The 18,299-nt window shown below is 41.4% G+C and overlaps 1 protein-coding gene across 3 annotated transcripts; it reads right to left on the bottom strand.

The window, feature by feature from the left end:
• Positions 1 to 580: 580 nt before the first annotated feature.
• On the bottom strand, positions 581 to 17,652 carry LOC147609452 (villin-2-like). Of its 3 annotated transcripts, none has more exons than XM_086787459.1 (23): positions 17,225 to 17,652; positions 14,831 to 14,984; positions 14,480 to 14,579; positions 11,784 to 11,852; positions 11,434 to 11,670; positions 11,056 to 11,233; positions 10,796 to 10,928; positions 8,125 to 8,287; positions 7,896 to 8,046; positions 7,699 to 7,799; positions 7,449 to 7,604; positions 5,215 to 5,283; positions 4,993 to 5,061; positions 4,717 to 4,854; positions 3,432 to 3,560; positions 3,128 to 3,275; positions 2,866 to 2,876; positions 2,552 to 2,692; positions 2,351 to 2,479; positions 1,906 to 1,971; positions 1,535 to 1,808; positions 1,228 to 1,418; positions 581 to 1,082 (listed from the first exon to the last, which is right to left on the bottom strand). In XM_086787459.1, the coding sequence occupies exons 2-23, from the start codon at positions 14,884 to 14,886 to the stop codon at positions 969 to 971; spliced, it is 2,823 nt and encodes a 940-aa protein (XP_086643585.1). In that variant the 5' UTR covers positions 14,887 to 14,984; positions 17,225 to 17,652; the 3' UTR covers positions 581 to 968. The 3 variants fall into 3 exon arrangements, with proteins under 3 accessions (XP_086643585.1, XP_086643586.1, XP_086643584.1); XM_086787460.1 differs by having other exon boundaries at positions 14,831 to 15,773; positions 17,225 to 17,650; XM_086787458.1 differs by having other exon boundaries at positions 14,831 to 14,962; positions 17,225 to 17,632.
• Positions 17,653 to 18,299: the final 647 nt, after the last annotated feature.

The raw sequence follows: 18,299 nt of genomic DNA, 5'->3' as shown, positions 1-18,299 counted from the left end.
CCACAAATGGCACACCAACCATTCCGAAAAAAGGAAATCTTGCAATCACAAAAGTGACCATCACACACTCTTCACTAGTAGCATATACTTTCAATACAGACACACGGGTGTCTCATCTTTGCAGGAGCATGAGGAATTGAAAAACTGTCCATTGTGAAGTGCAGCTTACATTAGCCTTATAAGGCTCTAAACCTTTGAAAGATAACATAATTATCAGTACCATGTATGCCTCCTAAAATAGTTTAAGCAAGCTTTTAACTGTGGTTTACAAGCTTGAATGACCTAAAAGTGAAATTTCAACACTTTTTGGGCAAAATATAACCTCTTGTGGCATGTGATGGCACCCGTAATAAACCTACAACCACATTCTAAGCGGCAAACATTGACTGATGGTGCATTCAATATGTGATATCATGCCATGTGTGAGAAACGCAAATCACAATGAAGCCCTACTGAAAATTCTGCATCTGCAAGGATACAAACTTGGCTAGAACAACCATTTCCCACAGTGAATCCATACAATAGGAACTTGGGTCCCAAGTCACCTCTTGAGAATGTAGAAAGTAAAGAGAATGCAATATTCATGTAAAGACACTAGTTTATATTACACAAAAGGTATTTTGTATACATGGCCTTGAAAAATAGCCTCTTAACATAACTCGATTACAAGGCAACGCCAAAGAATGCTCATTCTCATACTTAGGAGATAAAAATTGAGCCGAGATGGCCCCTTTGCACCTAGATGTAGAACAGGCTCAAGCAGTACATAATCTTCTGTAGTAATATGCTTGCTGTAACACTCGGTTAAACTAGTATCACATGGCTATGCTAAACGTTATTGACATCATGAATGAATGACAGACCTCTAAACTAGCAAAAAAATCCATCACTTTTGACTGATACAAGCATATGTGAATGCATACAAGCACATGTAAATGCAAGTTCAAAAAATCAAAACACGAAATCCCTTAGAACAGATCAAGCGCCCTCTTCTGCATGTCTTGCTTCCACTTTGGCAGCTCATAGAACTGGTTGGACTCCATTCCAAAAACCTTCTTGAAGTCTTCAGGTGAAAGGTAAGACTGAACAGCAACAGGTAGAAGGAAAGCCCTCAAATTAGACTACTCTAAGAAATTGCGCCACACATCTCAAATGATAGCTCATCAAGTTCAACAAGTTAGGCATCAAAAGACTGCATCAACAAGTTGCAAGGATCCTTACACTCACCTCTCTCCTCTTCGGATCCACACCAGGAGCTGGATCATCTGATCTGGCTTTTAGTCTTTCATAGCTAATGAATTCTGAAGGTTGTACCACCTTGTCTCCATTCTGGCTCACTTGAACACTTTCCAAATCATTGTCTACCGTAGAGCTATCTTCTGTCTTGGCATTATCTTCTGCTTCAGACATAATGGATTCTGCACATTGAAAAACGTTTGGAAAGCCTCATTAGACTTTCGGCACCTTACTTTGTCTTGTTTAATCTCAACAAAGAGAAATATTATGGAAATCCCTTAACAATACATAAATCTACCTTTAGGACTCTCTCCTTTTGCCTCTTTCTTAGATGGAAGCTTGTCCAGAATTTCGGTGGATGGCAGCCTGACCCTGATTGGTTTTATAGCTGGTCTTGGGGGATCTGCAATGCTAGAATCATTCAAGGAAGATGACAATGCTGCCATAGCCGCTGCTCTTTGCGTGGCCCCACTGGATTCTACACTTCCCTGTAGCTTAGCAGGTGAAAGTGACATCTTTGCAAGGGATCCAGTCTCTATTCCTTCAACTGATGCTGTGCGCCTCTTGAGAACCTAGATTATGAAAACATATTGATACATAATAAACGGCCATTAGCCTCCCTATCCTCAAAACATTTACAGTGCCTCTGAAAGTCTTGAATGAACTCACCTCCGATGCCTGAGCAGGTCGCCCCAACAGAACAGAGAGTCTTTTCTGAAAAGAATCTCCTTGCACCTGGCAATGAAAAGTGTTATTAGAAGAAATTTTTCAGCATCAGGCTTGGCTACGATTATAAACACCTCCAATGTGATTTTTATTCAACATTACCAATAGCATAAGCTTTAGCTACGACACATTGAGAGAAATTTTCCACAAGTTTCACATACGTCTTGTTAACAATGTTTGAAAGTGTAAGTATATAAACTTAGGGCCTTTACAAAACAATCCAGAAAATTTGGACAGGCAGGCAATGGATGGGGGGCTTTACTGCCCCTCCATAAGCAGCCATCCCCTGCCCATCATCAGATACTCTGACAGCAAGGAATGGGTGGTTTATGTGTAAGTGGCCTTTGAATAACCTTGAAAAATGGCTTTCTGTGTTTGAAGCACTTACTGCTGCTTTGACTGGGTCCCAATCATTGAAGTACTTGGTGAAGAAAAAGGGCTCATTTCCTTCAGTCACTTTAAAAACTGGGATGTTCTCAGGAAGCCCTTCAAGTGCAGCTGCTCTTTCCAAGTATTTCTACAACCACCTCATATATGTAAGGAAAAGATACAAGACACTGAATCTCCATTCTAAACACAAATCACACACCTGAGCAATGTCAAAGGCCTGCTGCTTCTCTTTAGAGTCTGTGTTTTGACCAACCCATGCAAAAATCTCAGTATATGTATCAAGAACCATCACATCTTCACTCAACAGGTCATCTTGTGCAAAATTGAACACCTCCGTGACCTATAACATTTCACAACATTCGAATCAGATATTCTGGGAACAAGAAGTAGGTAAGCCACCATAAAAATGCATTGACCCAACAAGAGCTTTCATATTCATGATATTCCTAACAAACAAACCACCACACTAACAATATGTATCCTAACAAGAGCTATTTCAACCCCAACCCTTACCTCCAGCTTCCCTGTATTTGTCATCGTCCCATACAAGCCACCATGAAAAGCATGACAAAAAATTATAAGTGTTCTTATATCAATGCAAGTCAATCACTAATTGTTGTAGAAAGAGAGAAATATGATATTTTAAATGATTCAAAGACTGATCTAAGATGTATTAACAATGCGCATCCTGACTATCACACAAAGGTTTATATATTATTAAGCCCCTGACATGCTGATGCAGGAAAGTTTCCAAAAAGTGGTTGAAAGCACGCACCCTTGACCAAAGAGCAGGCAAACAAGCGAGGATCTTTGCTGGTTTCCTTGGATTCACGATAATTTGGATGGCTCTTTTTCCCACCCAAAGGATTCCAGAATGTTGCTGGTTCTGAGCCTTCTTTCAATATCTTAGGTGTGGTCCCCGGCTGAATCAGTTGGAAGAGAACATAGCAATCAAAGTAAGCATAGATTCTGCAATATCAAAGTAGCATGCAACCAAGAGAGAGATCATTGTTTCCTCTACCCACCCTCTCTCTCAAGTCAAGAATGAGAAGATTATACATGGTTCTGAAAGATCGTACCTTCAGAAATTCAGCCATTTTGACTGCTAACTGGTGCTCTTCTGAAGTGCTTGAATTTCCGTTCCATATAAAAAGTGATGCGTTATTTTTTAAGATGTAACAGTACGGTGAATTCAAGCTTGCTGCATCCTGAAACATACGAAAAGAGGTCATATGCTCGAGGTCGTGAACATTACTCAAGGGCATCATGTCATTGGAAAACAATATAGAACAGAATTGGAGAAAAAAACACAGTATCAAACCTTTTTTTAAATCAGAAACTAAACTTACAGAAAAGATGCTGTAAGGCCTCTTATTAATTCCATCCATAACAAACACCTAACTAACATCAAGATACAAATACACACAGAACAGCATAGTAGCTGAAGTTGCAGCTTTAGGAAGGAGAAACAAAGTGGTCATCACATGAACCTTATGGAGCAAAATGCCTCATTTGGCACAACCTATTGTCACACACAATGCCAGTGGCACCAGTGACCCCACCTAAATTCCTACTGGCTTGCAACACAAATAACTAAGCCTCTGACAAAAGCACTGTGGAAACATAAAGAATAAAACAACAAAAAGGAGAAATTGGATTTAAAAAAGGAGCACAATCTGTAGCTTGGACATAGAACAAAGACAAGTAGGATGTTACCACATATAATAAGGCCCTGCTCCCAGACTTTCTTAGGTTAAATCAAAGCTGGATAAACTATCAACCAAGGAATCATGGGAAGAGAGCAGGCTTGTTGGACATGAATTCACATTGCAAGGCTCGGTAAATGCTGAGCTTCACCTTCATGTGTGTTGAAACCCACTCAAGTGGTTTTCCCGTGTTCATTGTTATACCGAGGTGTAGGAGCATTGCTCAACCTAAACAACATTACATTATAAGCATAAGCTCCCTATTCATATATGATGTGTTATTTCTGGCTTAAAAGACTCAATGCTTGATTGAGGTGCAAATTAGAAGATTAAGATAAAAACAATGATTGAGAAGCATGTTGCACAGGCATCCCAAAGGCTTTAAGGGTGCATCATAAAGCATCTGCTCTAGATTAGCAAGCCATTATTCTTATCCACCATCTAGCTGTTTGGATAAGTTTTCATTAACCATATCGGTCATTGTGCAAAGATTCCCACTTCTTACAGGGAAAATGATGACGTCTCTACCATGCCCATACTAGGGTGCCTCCAGAAGCATGCAGCCAAAGACAATCCAGTAATAACTGGGCCTAGCAACCAGGATGTCTATAGCCTACAGCCATTTAAAAGATAGCTAACAAGTAGCTTGAAGACTGACCAGGTCAACTTGAACAGCTTTGCTATTATGAGGACCTGTCCCTTGGACCCGAAAGAGAGCTACTCCATCATCTTTGTAAGTATCATCAGCTAAACCCTGATCGGCAACTTTTTTTTGGTATCCTGAACTCAACCCACCCTGCAAAGCAACAAGAAAACACTACTAAATTCTTGTGCTTCCTGAAAAGTCCCAAGTGCCTTAAAAGAATAATGTCTTGTGACTCAAATCACATATAGTTTAAAGCAATCAAAATTGACAATATGCCAAAGGTACAACCTTTAAATGAAAGAAATTCTGGAACAATCCAACAAACTCAGCAGGTTCTTTTCCTTCCGCAATGCGTCCCTAATACAAAAGGAGAATCAGTAGGTAAATATACTAGATCTTGTCGAATTCAACCTGCTCAGTAATGAAAGCTTCACTTTTCTCAGCCTCCAAAGAGCAGAAGAGGAGTTATGGGTAGCGAAGAACTAGCAATTACAATCGGGAACCACTAACCTGCACAGGTCGTCCTTTATATGAATTCGCAATTTGACTTGCTAGACGAGAGACTGCAGCTTGCTCCTCCTACATAACAAAAGGCATCTTGCTCAATGAACTGTAGAGCTGGAAAACACATTAGACAGGAAAAAGAAAGACATGGATGGAGGCAGTAACGAGAGAGAGAGAGAGAGAGAGAGAGAGAGAGGTTTTCTGATTCCCCTGAGTTCTTGAAAACATTGATGGTGAGCAAACACCTGAGGCAATCCTCTAACAGCTATTAAATCTATCTTTAGCTAGTCCCAAACCTTCATCCTTGCTCAATTCCACATCTTGTACACGTATCACGTACTTATGTTTGGAAGGGATAATACTACAGAAAGCATAGGACCTCCAACCATAAGATGTAAGAATTTTGATAGGTTACAGGAAGGAAATTTACAACTTTTAATAGAAACAATCAGGATGCTAAGGAGCCCCTGCAAATGTACGCAGAATAAAAACTTCTCATAATCACCGATACTAAAGATCAATTCCTCGAAAATCCACACTAACCAACTCTAGTGCCTTGAGGTCTTTTTGACTGCAATTTTAACTTTTATATATCTTCATATATAAGGTCAGAAAAATCTGAACTTACGAATTGTAACAAGCCTTTCTAAGAAAAACTGTCTTTGCAATTAAGCACACCTGGTAAACAAGGTGCCTGCCTCTCCCAGCTATTATTGCTTGTATGAGTGAACCACTCCTCAATAGTCTCTACCCTTCCACAAGAATTGACACATGCCCTACATCTTCTGCTCCCACTGCTGCTAAGCCACCTTGAGATAGCTAGTAAAAAAACATTTCAGGATCCTTCACTTGAAGCACAGGTTAGTTGGCACCTATGGCTGCACTCTCCTTCGAAATCCTATAAATGCGTGCTTCAATCTTCCCCCTTCTGTCTTGCATTAAGGCCTAAGCTGCACCCCAAGTATGCAACACTACAGGGTATAGAGGAACTGAATGCTATCACTATTCTTTTGAGCTAGTCATGAGCATAATTTTCATACACAAGGCTGAGTCCTGATGGGAAAAAGAACCCCTAGTTTTGCAAAAAGAAACACCTGGACCCAGTGAACAGGCTTGAAAATGGAAGTTGAGTGGTTATCTTCTATCTCCAAATAGAAGAACAGCTCCAAGGATGCAAAGAGAAGCAACGGGGTAGATTAGTGGCAAAAGGTCTATTTTAAGCAGCTATGGGATATTCCATCTCTGGAGGGATGCAAGAAAAGCAGTGGGGCAGAGTCCCAAAGATGGGAGATTTGCAGTAGCATAGCAACCTGGCACATTTGGCGAGCTAGATGCAGCGAGGCCATAGAAGGTACACACACTCCCCCGGCTAAGTCCATCGGGAGCATATGGCTCGATATCATTCACACCCTCCGCGGTCAGTGGGGGAAGCTACAGGGAGGTTTTGACCGCATGCGGAAGCAACAGGAAGGTTTCTTGAGGCTATAGAGGCCTGGCCCATTTCTCACGGATAGAGGTGGTGATCCCACTTGGCATTACAGACCACCTGTGTGGTTGCCCCTCCCACCCCCGCTTTCCCTTTATGAGATAGCCTTCTCCTCACAAAGCGGCCATCCAAAGGAGAAGCGTCTCTTCCCCTTTGATCATTTGATTCCCACCCTTAAATGAGGTGAGCTTGTATTTAGCCCTTCGTGGTTGTATCTAGCACTTTGTGGCTGTTTTTTCATTAACTAATAGAAGGATCTTTTTTCCGGGGAAAAAAAGGCAGTGGGGCAGATTAGTGGAACAAGGTTTGTTTGAAGCAGAATGGGCCTGCTACAAAACCATTAACATTTTTTGCCACAAGGCATGCCTGTACATTCAGTGCCATATCATCCATACCACAAAACAAATGCTGCTTGGCCATCAATGTTACGACAACTTGCTACATAAAATGGTTCTGCCAAACAACCATGCAGACAATGCAAGTAGCAAAGTAAGTCATTCATGAGAGATGGCAGCACTGCCGAAAGCCAACGAATGACACACACACAGCATACAGCCAGAATCTTGGCTCTTCTATTCCATTGGTTTCTTCTAGCTGGTCAGTAACTCAAGAAGCAATCATTCCAATTGAAGCATTGTATAGAGCAGTAGAAAAAAATTCTACCACCTGCTTCAATGAGACAACGGTATGACAAGGAAACCGTAAAAGCAAGGTGAAACAAAGTTTGAGTAAAACGCAGGTAAGGCGTACACACCTCAGTACTTAGTTTTCCGATCCAGTAGCAAAGGAAGTACTCATCTTTCCGGTCCCCAGGATAAGTGTATAGCACTAGATAACAATCACCGCTAAAAAACTTGCCAATATCTGCTGAAGCAACAGCAGTTTTAGCAGAGCCATTGATTCGCCACACCTGAATTGTCAAAGCTCCAAATTAGCACAAGCCTAAAAGTCCATGTAACTATGTAAGAAATCCATTGTCTCCATCTGTCAAGAAAAAAAGTCACCTCAAGCTTTCCATTGCTATCAAACAGAGGTGGAATTTCTTCCTTATTTGGAGCTCCTTTCAAAAGGCCTTTCACATTGACTCCCTGCTGTTTCAACATAGCTGCCAGACAAAACAAAGACTTGATAAGGGGTCAACCAAACCTACTAACACAATTTTAGTCAAGATAGTCAATTGTCTAATTCAACAGGAAACCACCTGCAACTTTGCCTCTTCCATCCTCAGAGACAGCAGCCCCACCACCTAGAGGCCAAGCATCAAAATTTGTACGGAATGGTAATGTCTCAAAACCTTGGATGACCCTTGTAATGAGTGTATGCTTTGGTCTTTTCTGAGACGAAAGGAATTCCTGCAAGGTCAAACATAACTCTACATTTTCAGCTGATTTCCGGCACTAGCGTGAATTCAACAAAGCAGATCATCTTACCTCTGCAGCCACACTTGCTGCCTTCCTTTCTTCAAGAGAAGTAATGCGGCCCATCCATACAAAAACTTCAGATCCACAGTCAAGTACATAGCATTTGTTTGACTCTAGCATTCCTTTGGTTAGGGGTGAAGCATTTACAGGATTCAGTTGTCCCTCTTCCACACTGTTAAAAAACAAAAAACATACTGTCAAAAATTCAAATGAACACCTTATATTCAGCAAAAAAAAACCTTCACCGTCAAAAGCTTGCATAAGCTTCAAAATCAGGCAAAGCCTAGGATCAAGAAACAAAGAAGTAATCAAACTGAAGCCACAACTGTTGCTTCAAAAGAATTTCCCAAATTGCATGGACAAAGGGAGCAAAGATAAAGTGAATAGAGAAAAGGGTGAGCATTTTTACAAATTTGCAGTGATCACATAGACTATAGCACTCGTGTCCAAACAATAAAATAATCCAGATAGCACACAGGACCAAAACGCCAGAAAACAGGTAAACACTTCTAGGAATCACAAAGGATTAAGCAATGCATATAATAATTAGGATGTAGATGTAAACAACGAGTGTTCCTTGTGGAGCCTCCCCTATTTTTTGGTCTTTTCATTTTAGATCTAAGAATTACATTTATGTCTGCCCCTACCCATATTGATGATAAAAATGCAAGGCTTCATCTGCACCTCTAGGTTGTCGGACCCCATTAGCCTTCTCTGCATTTGTGTGCTCACAGGTTACCCACCTTTTAATGGGCTCTTTACTAAATTGTAAGTTTGCAAAAGTAGCAATTCGCTTTTCTTTGCAGCCTCTTAAATCCTTGCCACAAAAAACAGAGGTGACTCCAGTGGTTGCTATCTCCAATTTTCATTCTCTTTTTAACATTACATAAAACAGCATAAGGTTAATGTAAAATTGTTTGTAGATACAAGCAGCAGTTGCTGCTAAAAACTTATAGCCATGACCTAAAATACCCACATCTTGCACCTCGTTGGTCTACCATAACCAATCTGCATTAGGCCACACATTAGATTTTCAACCTTGATTCTAGACTCCGTCACAAGGTAGGGGACCTTAATCACGGTGCCAATTAAACAGACAGTAAAGAGTGCTCGTGGTCATGTACGATAGTCGTATAGTTACACATCTAGTCCCCTTCTCATTGCAAAGAAGACTTAAATTCAACTCAAAATTAATAGCAAATATTAGAGAGTAAGAAAGTATTAAACACTATGTCTTTTCATAAGGGTCCCCTTTTCATAATAATTCCACTTCAACAATCCATTTTAGGATGAAAAAGGTCCATCATTCAGCACGCCTACAATTCCAAGATGTGTGATTTGCATGTGTGAATGAGCTCATCAACTTACTTCTATATAAATAGTCACATGTGTTGAGAGGTAGCGATTGCGGTTGTGCAATACTACATTGATATGGGTGATGGGTGAGTTGTGGAACACCTCGATTAAGAGAGGGTGTTGAGAGATGTAATCGTGATGTTGTGTGTATGTGGAAAAGCACCCTAGAGGTGCAAGATATTGTGGCAAGATAAGAATGCCACATGTAATATTGAATGGTGTATGAGTGTTGACCAAAAGAAGTGGAAAAGGGAATGCCACATGGATGATGATGTGTAAAGTGGGATAAGACTAGAGAAGATATTGTGGCAAGATAAGAATGCCACATGTAATATTGAATGGTGTATGAGTGTCGACCAAAAGAAGTGGAAAAGGGAGTGCCACATGGATGATGATGTGTAAAGTGGGATAAGGCTAGAGAGCCTATATTATTGTATGGTTCATTTGTGATAAGCAATAGAATTGAGTATTGAGTGTGCATTCTCTCTCTCTCTCTCTCTCTTTCTTGTGGAGTTCTTAGTGTGGTATAATCCACCTTAATTATGTTGCTTAATCTATATCCTTCACCATGATCAATTCCATTTTTGGATTGTTAACATGGTATCGAAGCTTGGGTGGGCTCTTGGTCATGGTGAATATTTATGTATAGTTTTTCTTGGTTATGAGTTCTTTGATTAAGCATTATTTTCAGTTTATTATGAAAAAAAATCAGCACACTCATTGTCATTAGTATTGCATTTGGAGAGAGATTATGCCCATGAAAATTTGGAGATTATGGTGCTGCCCAAAGAAGCTGAAAATGGAGATTTCAGCAAGTATGAAGGCTATGGAGTCTTCATTGTCAACAAAGAAGTTGCCAAGGAGATTTCTGGAGGTAATTTGTGAAGTTTTTGCCTCATTTCAGTTTCGGTTGAGCATGGATTTGCTCAAGTTGGAAGGGTTGCTATGTGACATTGTGATGGGATTTGCGAATCTCATGTTCCTTGCATATGGCAATGAGGACGAGAAGGTGCATGTTTGCTTGGTTGTGACAAGCGAGTTTATGGACTCATTTGGGAGTCCATGTGTGTGCATGAAGAGGAGCATGCACTTGTGTGTTGCTCATAGCAAATGGGCAAGAAGTGGAGGCATTTGGGCTTTCACATGTTTGGCACCTTGTGGTCTCAATGAGAGACTAGATTAAAGCACCTCTCTCTATCTCTTATGGAGTTCTTAGTGTGGTATACTCCACCTTAATTATGTTGTTTAATCTATACCCTTCACCATAATCAATCCCATTTTTGAATTGTAAACAACATGCCACTCCCAATGTCAAAATGCTTACATGTGAAGCTTTCCAGTAGAAGCTTCAGAAAGATTATCATCTTCCGATGCTGCTCTTTTTCCAATTGGTGCAAAGCCTCCAAATAAGCTCCAGAATTCCCCTGTATCAGCTTCAGCAACAAGCTTGCCATCATCTAGTAAAGAACACAAACACTCATCATGAATAAATGAACACTATTATCCAAATCATGTCAGATACCTGCACAATGTAAAAACCATACACCATAATAAACTTCTTGAAGGTTATTTGCAAGTCCTTACCAATAACTGCAACCTCACACTTTCCGTCATGGTAAGTGTCCTTTATATATTGTACGGCCTCCAATGCCTTGGCTCGTTCCTGAATATTGGAGGTTGATCCATTGAATTGGTATATCTTGAATTCCGTATCCAAAATGAAAACATCATCATGATTGAGTGATGATCGGGAATAAGGGACCTGCAAACATAATAATATGAAATTTAGCTTTGGCTTGGAAAAAACAGAAAGGGTAAAAGCTGAAAGGTCTCCATCACTAATCTGATAAAAAAATAAAAACATTTGTCCATGCCATAAGCAGAAGCCCACATGTTTCACACCTCTTTCTAACAAATACAGAGACAAATAAATTCTCCACAATTCCAAGATTGTGTGCTTGCCTGTTTGACTCTCACAACACGTCTTCCTTTGCAAATATAAAGCCGGGGCTCAAACTTCTCAGTTTCTACTTTTTTGAAACCAGAAGCAACCCCTCCTTCAAGGGGTATAATGCAGGGCTTAAAATATGAAAGAAACTTGTCTGTTTCATGACCCTGCACTTCTCTGTACTGCACAGCACGACCTCCTAGGGCAGCATCAAGTTCAACAGTTTTGATTGCTGATGTGCCAGCTTCATCCTTCACACGTACCCATTGAAGATAAGAGAATTGTTCAGGCTGAACTTTAGTTTAGAAAGCAATCACTCACTTTTGTAGAAAAAAATTACAACAGAAAAAAAAGGTGCGGATACCTGACTGGTTGCTTTTCCAAGCCAAAAGTGAACATCATAATGGTAAGCTCCATTCTTCAAGGCAGTTGTCTGCCGTACATTTGCAAAAACTATGTTAGCATTTATAACAGGTGGCCGTGGCCACCCCTTCAACACGCAAAATGGGCCAAGATTGGTAAGAGACCGCACGGGATCAAATTTCCATGAAACCATCAAGACTTTGAAAAGGATGCATTGATGTCTAAATATGTACATTGTTGGAAACGAGTAAAAACTAATCTCATTTAACAAAGTAATGGACACAAGAAGACTGGCTTTATTACTGGACAATAAATGAATCAGCCACTTCAGCCTCCATTAACAGATCCTGCTTAAACATCTAGGCTCCAGTCCACACAAAGGACGTATGTGGTGAGGGGACTGCAGCCATCTGCTGTATTCATCTTTCGGCAGTTAATATAAATTGATTCTTCGTCATTTCCCTTGAAAGAAGTTGAGAATATTTGGGTGCAATTTTGTACATAATTGGGGTACATGGAGAAGACCAAAAGTTGTCACGCCACTTCCTCCTGTTCAAATAATCATGATTGTCTACTTGGTCAATGAGACATGTATTGGCTGATAGATGTTTAAATTCTCACAAGTCAAACTTCAAAGCTGAAAAGGGGCCTTCTACAGCTTTCACTAGAGCATCACCTTGCAAAAGTGCAAAAACGTGCAGATTGACCTGGAGAAGGTTGTATAAGTGTCTATATGGATTATCGGCTCCCATAGAATATAAAAGCCCCTCAAAAATAAGCATAATTGCAGAGGCGAAAGAACTGCTATCCTAGGAGGAGCCAAGGACTTGGTAGTTAGTCCACACCTATTGATAGGATTGGTCCAGCTAGTTAGTCTACTCGTAACAAAATGATTGGACCCACAAGTCAACACAGCCTGTGCATGTATCTCTCTTCCACTTCTCTCTCTCTCTCTCTCTTCATTCACTTGCACATAGGCACAGAGGTATCACACTCTCTTTATTGGGGTCCTTCCCTATTCTCTAAGCATGCTCAACCATCTCTAAAACGTTTTCTTCCTAACCTCCATGAGTGTAGCATCCAGGCACCAACAATAGTAGAAGCCCTCTCCCATTCAATCACCTCCATCTACTTTTCCATCAGCTACTCATTTTTCTGGTCACATCAAAGATTTTCCCTTCTGATTCAACCGCCTCAGAGGCTACCTCTTCCGCTCGTTCACGCGTCTTTTATTCTCTTTCGTGCTAGATTTTTTTTGTTGAGCTCCTCTGAAATGAGAATTTGGGCCTGAATCTTATTCTCGATATGTTGTCTTGTGTGTTTGGGTCTATTTATAGCATTCCCATGTAAAAATTTTATAAAAAGCTTGGACTGTTGGAGGAAAAATCGCGTAGCTAGGTGGGGAGTGCCACGTGGATTAGGAGGCGGCCATGATTGTCCCACATGTAGAGAACTGTGGAAGATGAAGAGCCTATAAAGTCTAGGTTGGCACCGTGCTACGTTCATCTCCCCAGGCCCATTTTTGAGGGGAGGGGTGGCGGGCAGGAGATGGGAGCCTTGCCAGTGGACAACCCTTCCCCCTGATTGCGCTGCCTCCTACTGGTGTTGGCCGTGCACTATAGTATGCGAGCTGGCAGTGTGTCTTCCAGCATGGTATCAAAGCAGGGTCTGATTTGACCCCTAGGCTGCTTCCCTCCTATGATTCACATGGAGCAATTGGAGGGGGGGTGCTGGAGGCAAAATCGCATAGCCAGGTGGGAGTGCCACATGGATTGGAAGGTGGCCATATTTGTCCCACTTGTTGAGAAGCGTGGAAGATAAAAAGCCTATAAAGGTTACGTTTAGCGCCTTGCTATGTTCATCTCTTAGGGCCCAAGGAGGGGTGGCAGGCAGGAGATGGGAACCCTGTTGGCGGATGCCCCCCCTCCTGCTGCTGTCCGTTGCACTGCCTCCTGTTGGTGCTGCCTATGGGCTGTGGTGCGCAAGCTGGCTGTGCCCTCTGCCATGGACAAGCATTTTTTTTCCACTTCTAATGCATCCACATCCACCTTCCTAGCCTGCATGTCTTTCTAATTTCTTTTTTGTTGGCTGCTACCTCAGCCATTTACCAGAAACATTTAAAAACAATTTTCCTTTCCCGTTTTGTAGTCAGGTAGGTTTTTAGAATTGCCTATTTCATATGTCAAAATGTACCACAAATCAAATTTCAGCCTCCAAAGCTGCAGTCTACTCAAGAGCTATTCTGTATCAAGCAAAAAGTAAGTTAAACACGAATGTTCTTGATGTGCCGCCATTCCTTTGCACATGTTGCTTTTTTATCTTTTAAAATGCCCCTTTAATAGACATTTCAGAGGTTTTCCCCCCCCAAAAAGCCAGGTTTATCAGTGACTATGAACTCAGCCGACAACCTTGCAATGTCCTCACAGTAGTAAGTCCAGACTATGATCTCAGCCTACAGCCAAGCAATGTCCTCAGTAAGTCCAGACTATGATCTCAGCCTACATCCCTGCAATGTCCTCGGCAAGTCCAAACCATGATCTCATCCAGCCTACATCCCAGCAATGTCCTCAGTGAGTCCAAGTGTTTGGTGCTACAAGGGTTGCACAATTATTATTCTAGTTGAACACAAAAGATAGCCTTGAATGAACCAGTTTTAACTCACTTTCGACTTTCACAGCGACATAGCTTCATATCTACCTTCAAGATTATGTAAGAATCCCCAGTATAGAACTTCCCAAAATCGGACTTTGGCAGTGGAACAGGTTGAAAATCTTCAATTCTCCAGATATCCATTCCACTGTGAATCAATGTAAGGAAGCAGCACTACTCTGGTGACATTACAAATACACATGAACAAAACTTTGACCGTGTTCTACAAAAATGATAGTGGTAGAAACTTAACTTAAGCCAACCAAGTCACCAACGAAAAGACTTCAATCATTCCAACCATCAAATCCCAGAAGTTTAGCAAACAGCTTTCAACAAAAAGCAGATTTTTTGAATGTCAAGTATAAAATCTTCAACCCAACAAAGACATTCAAAGGATACACTTTCTGGCCCACTCCTTGAAAGGCAGGATCTACATTTTTCATCGAGACTGCCATTGTCACAGATAGACCCTTCAAAATCAAGGTTCCACGAGTCACCGTCGACACTATCGTGAAACTTCACCTCGCGTGCCTGCGGAAAAAACAAATCAAAACTGAAACACACTTACCATCAATCTGACAAATTGGCTAATACCTTTGTACAAACTAAAACCATAATGGCAAATAAGTACCACAAAGGGATCAACTTAAAGGGGAACAACAAAAAATCTCAAGTAAAAAAAAGAGACAATAAGAAAGTCAACCCATCAACAACCTTGCTTCACTAATTCTTTTGTTACTTGCTTTGCATATCAAAGTCAGATCGAGTTCTGTGATGTTCATGGTCTGTCATGTTATAATGTTGTTGCAATCATTTTTCCTTTTCTTTTCTTTTCACAAGTCTATGAAAAAACTTTCTATGCTTTTCTTTCAGACAAGTATGTTATTTCATTTCTTTTAGCTCTAGGATTCAATTTACTGAAGAGTGTCCGATACTTATTAGAATAAATGACTATTGATGAGATAAAGAGACTATAATTCAGCATAAACAGCCATTACAAACACAGCCGGGGGGAGAACTTGAAATGATAAGAAAAAACTACTAACCAGAAGAGGGGGCTCTCAGCTGGCCTGCAGGAATGGTTGGGAGGGGTGGGGGGGAGGTGATTAATTATCTTATAAAAGGCCTTTGAGACCAAGGCAATACATCAAAAGTATGATTGAAACATGCACAGTGGACACTGGAATATAACAAAACAACACTCAATTAATAGAAAAGTGGAAGCTATGTAGGAGATCCCTAAGCTTGTAGCTGATACAGACGCCCTAGGCACCAGCAGAAACCCTCATGTGTGTACATAAAGTCTGCTGCTCATGCACCTCTTTGATATGAGTATCTGGATCTGCTACAAAGTCAAATGTAAAGTCTGTTAAGGGCTAAATGGAGAGAGAGATTTGACTAATGTCTTCAATAAGACCAGCCTACATTAGCAGTTTAGAAGTTATGCACAATGTGAATTGGGTATTGAAAAGGAAAGTACAGCAAACGATGGCTGCTAAAGAGCTAAAAAGCAACTAGCTAAATTAGTGTATGTCTCCATTGTCCTTAACAAAGGTTTTACCAGCTCTTCACTGCGCAAAGCAGCGTTGACCACTTGCCTTACTGCTTGCCATGTGATTTAACTGATTGAAAGATTCAACCTCTAACGCTCAGCAAGACCAAGAACGTCACCACACAAAGTAGACCCTCCCTTCTCATGAAGGTTGATTAACTCGGGGCTTCAGACTTACAAATGAAATATGGGGACAAAAGGCCAGCATGTTTTACTTTATTTATTTTATTTTATCATGGGTTTCTTTTTTTGGGTTGGGAGGGTTTTGGGGGGGAAGGGGGGTTGAGCATCGCCATCATGGATGCAAGTGTCTTACTTCTGGAGAACTATGAGAGATTAAATGAGTGTTGGCCTTTTGCAAGCCTTATTTGATAAAGGGATAAAAACCAGAGTGATTGTATGCATCATCACCATCAAAAAATGCATGTCAGCCTAAGGGGAACTAGAGGATTTGATGAGTGTTAGCCTTTTGTGAGACCTAATTAATAAAGGGACAAAGACCAGAGTGAGTGTGACAATTAAGATAAGGTACATGCCTATGAGGCGTTCTTGAGTCCCTCCTGACTCCTGAGGCACTGTAGGAATCCTTTTGTCCGAATATATATGGCCCTCAACGCCAACCAAATTTTGACATATAGGAGACTGTCTCTTGCAGCAATGTTTCCAATTGTAGTGAAGGTCCTTGGAGTTGTTTGGATACAATCAACGTTCATATGTAGTTTAGCGGCTATTGGAGAGCGTCAAGAACCTATACAAGTAAGTTATCTTCAATGTTCATAAAGAAGACCAATCCAACGATAGGCCTAATCTGTTACAGGCCGCACTAGCACCGAGTACCGACAACACATTGGCTTAGCATGATTGATTTAGTTGAAGATGGTTTCTTCATAATTCAAAGGCAACGATCTCTTTGGGAGATCTCTACTAAGGAGACAATTTGGACTGATCCCTGAGATCTTTTTTTTTTTTTTTTGGGAAACATCAAAAATGAAAGAGGTCTTCAAAGAAACAACATGCCTGAGACTAACTACGGAAGAAGCACAGTTGAGAAAAACGTTCTCCCGTGGTCAGCGACATGTGATCTCATAATTTTATGTCTCATCGTTCATACTTAACAGACGCCTTTTTATGAGATGAAGAAGAAGAATGTCCAAGAAAGCGAGATGAACTGCAATAGTTCAACGATAGCACTGACTCCAGACAGAAGCGTTGCGGGGGCACACACACAAAAGCGAGCTTACCTGGATCTGCAGCAGGAGATCAGCTGATTTTCAGGCCTGAATCCATCTCTTCTTCAGCGCGACCTTGATCGAGCTTTTGCTGTTGCGAGTTGTGGAAGGCGAAAAAATTCGAAATCGAGGATTTGATCGCTGGATCGATGGGGGCAAGGTCAAAGAAAGCCTGGAGAAAAAAAGGCCTGCTTGGATGAGGGCAAGAAAAAAGAGCCTACGTAGAGAAAGAAAATTAGGCTAGATGAGGAAACAAGGGCCTGATTAATGAAGGAAATTAGGGCAAAGGGCGCAGGATGGGTGAGAGGGAGAGAGCTGGAAATGGGAGTGCAGAATAGGCAGAGGCAGCAGTGGTACTATAGCAGAGAGTGTCGCACTCAAAGAGAGAGAGAAAGTATCTGAAAAAGGTGGTATAAAAGCAAAGCCAAGGTTCCGGGTCTGAGGTGGTTACAAAGGCTCACAACAATAATAAACACCCCCCCCCTTTTCACCTTGTGCCAACCTGGAACCCCACACACACACACAAGAAAGAGGGCCCTCTCACACCCCACCCCACGACCATTTTGCTTGCACCTCTTGCCTTTGTGAAAAGCCTGGCCTCCCCCTTAGCTTACTAGTACTCCCCCCCTTCCCTTTATCAAAAGCTCCACCCCCATTATACCCTCACAAACACCATGTGCATCCCACCCCCAGCATCCCTCTCGCACCCATCCTCTCCCTGTATCCCTCGCCCCCCTGCTTATCATCCCTCACAAATCAATCCATCCACTCTCCTCTATACTTCATCAAACCCCACCAAGGAATCGCCACAACTCAATTCCACCCCCATCAGCACATCCCTCACAAATCAATCCATCCACTCTCCTATACTTCATCAAACCCCACCAAGGAATCGCCACAACTCAATTACACCCCCATCACCACACATCAGTGTCCGTCCTCCTCTCATACCTTACCCCTCTTTAACAAATCAAACCATCTACTTCAAACACCACCAAGAAATCGCCACAAATCGATACGACCCACGTGAGCACACAGCAGTGTTCGCGTGTCCTCCTCTCTTAGTATGCATTAATTGCTTATCTCT

Source organism: Cibotium barometz, chromosome 51, assembly GCF_041138505.1.
Source record: "Cibotium barometz isolate CiBa-2024 chromosome 51, ASM4113850v1, whole genome shotgun sequence".
Taxonomy (NCBI): domain Eukaryota; kingdom Viridiplantae; phylum Streptophyta; class Polypodiopsida; order Cyatheales; family Cibotiaceae; genus Cibotium; species Cibotium barometz.
The sequence above is the reverse complement of the archived record's forward strand: the minus strand, read 5'-3'. Positions and strand labels throughout refer to the sequence as shown.